At 63.3% G+C, this 2,449-nt stretch overlaps 1 protein-coding gene across 1 annotated transcript; it reads right to left on the reverse strand.

The window, feature by feature from the left end:
- Positions 1 to 867: 867 nt before the first annotated feature.
- On the reverse strand, positions 868 to 2,151 carry FOXB2 (forkhead box B2). Its single transcript, XM_036893429.2, has one exon. The coding sequence runs from the start codon at positions 2,149 to 2,151 to the stop codon at positions 868 to 870; it is 1,284 nt and encodes a 427-aa protein (XP_036749324.2).
- Positions 2,152 to 2,449: the final 298 nt, after the last annotated feature.

Genomic DNA, 2,449 nt, shown 5'->3' on the forward strand with positions numbered 1-2,449 from the left:
GTTGGGGCTCCTTAGCGGTCTCCTCCAATTAATACACAAATTACAGAAAGTTCCCTTTATTTAAGTCTCTCTTTGGTTGTGTTTCCCGAACTTTACTTTTGGAATTTGTTTAAGTGGCTGCCATTCTCTTTTGCGCACACTGATTTCTTTAGCTGTTCCTCCTATCCTTTTCCACCCACGGGTTAGAGCCAAGAAACTCAACTGTTTCCCAGGAACCTTCGTGGGGTTCCCACTGCTCCCCCCAAAGCGACTTTATTCATCATACGGGTCCTCACCCATTTAACTGACCAGGAAAAGAACAGTATCAGATGCTCCCTTTTTTCCTTCTTAAACAAAACGAGAGTTCCTTACTGAATAACAGTTTTGTCCTGAATGTTTACGAGAGGCGGCTGCCCCGGCGATAAGAGCGGTGGAGAGAAACTTGGTGGCTGCGGTCTGTTTCTGCGTCACTCTCTATTGGATTTCTCCCCGGGGGGAGGGGGGTTAGCTCCGCCAGCTTCTGCTCCCAGGAAGAAGGGTCAAAATCCATTTCCAATTTGCCAGCGAATGAGGCGTCCCCAAAGTCCTTCGGTCCCTCCCCCCATAACTTACTGATTTAGAATATTAATTACAGTAGAACTCTTACCTGAAAACTGGCTTTCATTAATCTGATTGTACAACATAGTAGAAACACAGACACTGAAAGTGTTATATTTATTCAGACCATTGGAGAACCCACTTTCGGGCTTGTCTGTGCAAATATCTCCCTTTCCCGCACAGGCTCTGGTTCGCCATCCCTGCCCGGCCGGGTCCGGGCGCCCTCTCCCTTTCGGGCCGTGCAGAGCCAGCGTCTCTGCACGCATCCTTCTCCCCCGCCCTCCGGGGCCCCTAGGAGTGCACCAGCACCGAGTGCAGGGAGCCGCCCTTGCTCTCGGTCGCGCTCGGGGCGGTGGGCTCCAGCAGAGAGGCGGCGGGCGAGGCCGCAGCCCCCGGGCACACGGTGGACGGCGCCGGCGGCTGCTGTGCGGCCGCGGAGACAGTGAGCGTCGGCGGTAGCGCGGCGACCGGCGGCAGCGCGGGAGTCGGTTTGATGGGCACCGGTACCGCAGGCAGGCTCTGGCTTGCTGAGTGGCACAGGGCTTTGACCGGCACCCCAAAGGCCCCGTATTCCGGACCCACCGGGACTCCAGCAGCGGCGGCGGCGGCGGCTGCCGCGGCCACCGAATCCATGACGCCGACGTGCGGCCACACGGAGCTGACGACGTTTCCGAGCTGGCCTGGCACGGGATAACCCAGGTGGTGCATGACAGACGCCAAGGGCAGCCCGCCAGCCTGCAGCACACCCTTGTAGTCCCTGCTGATGATGTTCTCGATGGCAAACGGGTGCTTGAAGCCCGACGTGGAAGCGGCGGCGGCTGCGGCTGCGGCTGCGGCGGAACCCAACCCATAGGGTGGGAACTGCGACAGGCGCCCCACACTGCCCACCGCCGCCGCCGCTGCCGCCGCCGCCGCCGCCGCCACAGCCGCCGCCTCCTGCATCTTGCCGGGGTGGGACTGCTGCTGAGGCTGGGACTGCTGGGGCGGCTGCTGCGGGGCTTGCGACGAGAGGTGCGGCGGAGGCTGCGGAGCGGGAGGCGGCTGCTGGTGGAAATAATGCACCATGTGCGGCGGCGGCGGCGGCGGGTGGGGCGGGTGGTGGTGATGGTGGTGGTGGTGTGCCGCAGTGTGATGGGGGTGGGGGTGGGGGTGCGGGTGGTGGGGGTGCAGGTGCCCTCCGGCCCCGGCCCCTGGCGCGCCCTTGGTGCTTCCTGCATGCAGGTGAGTGTGTTCCGCGCGCAGCACCTTGAAGCGCTTTCGGCGCCGCAGGAAGCTGCCGTTCTCGAACATGTCGCCGCAGTCGGGATGCAGCGCCCAGAAGCTGCCCTTGCCGGGCTGGTCGGGCCGCCGCGGGATTTTGATGAAGCAGTCGTTGAAGGAGAGGTTGTGGCGTAGGCTGTTCTGCCAACGCTGCGTGTGCTCGCGGTAGTAAGGGAAGCGCTCCATGATGAACTTGTAAATGTCGCTCAGAGGCAACATCTTCTCCGCCGAGTGTTGGATGGCCATGGCGGTCAGCGAGATATACGAGTAGGGCGGCTTTTGGTCGCTGTACGAGCTCTTCCCCGGCCGCGGCATCGCCCCCGGCGGTTCCACCGCCCTCCGGCCCACACTGGACGGCGGCGTCGCTCCCCGCCCGGCTGCAGGGGCCTGGCTGTCTCCGCTAGTCCCCGCTCCGCCCGCACAGCGCCGCCACCCCTCCCTCTCTCCCGCCCAGACCCTCTCGCCGCCTCTCTCCGGCCTTCTCCCAGCGGCCCGGGGTCTCTGCCCTCGGCCTCTCGGGCCAACTCAGCTCTCCGACGCCCGAAACTTCTGGCCCCGACGGTTGCCGGCCCGCTCGCCAGCTTCACCGCCACCCTCCCGGCGTCGTTCCCCA

This window comes from Manis pentadactyla, chromosome 3 (genome assembly GCF_030020395.1).
Source record: "Manis pentadactyla isolate mManPen7 chromosome 3, mManPen7.hap1, whole genome shotgun sequence".
Taxonomy (NCBI): Eukaryota; Metazoa; Chordata; class Mammalia; order Pholidota; family Manidae; genus Manis; species Manis pentadactyla.

Excerpts from the sequence above, each read along its gene's own strand:
- FOXB2 (XM_036893429.2), bottom strand. The coding sequence starts at position 2,151 with ATGCCGCGGCCGGGGAAGAGCTCGTACAGCGACCAAAAGCCGCCCTAC.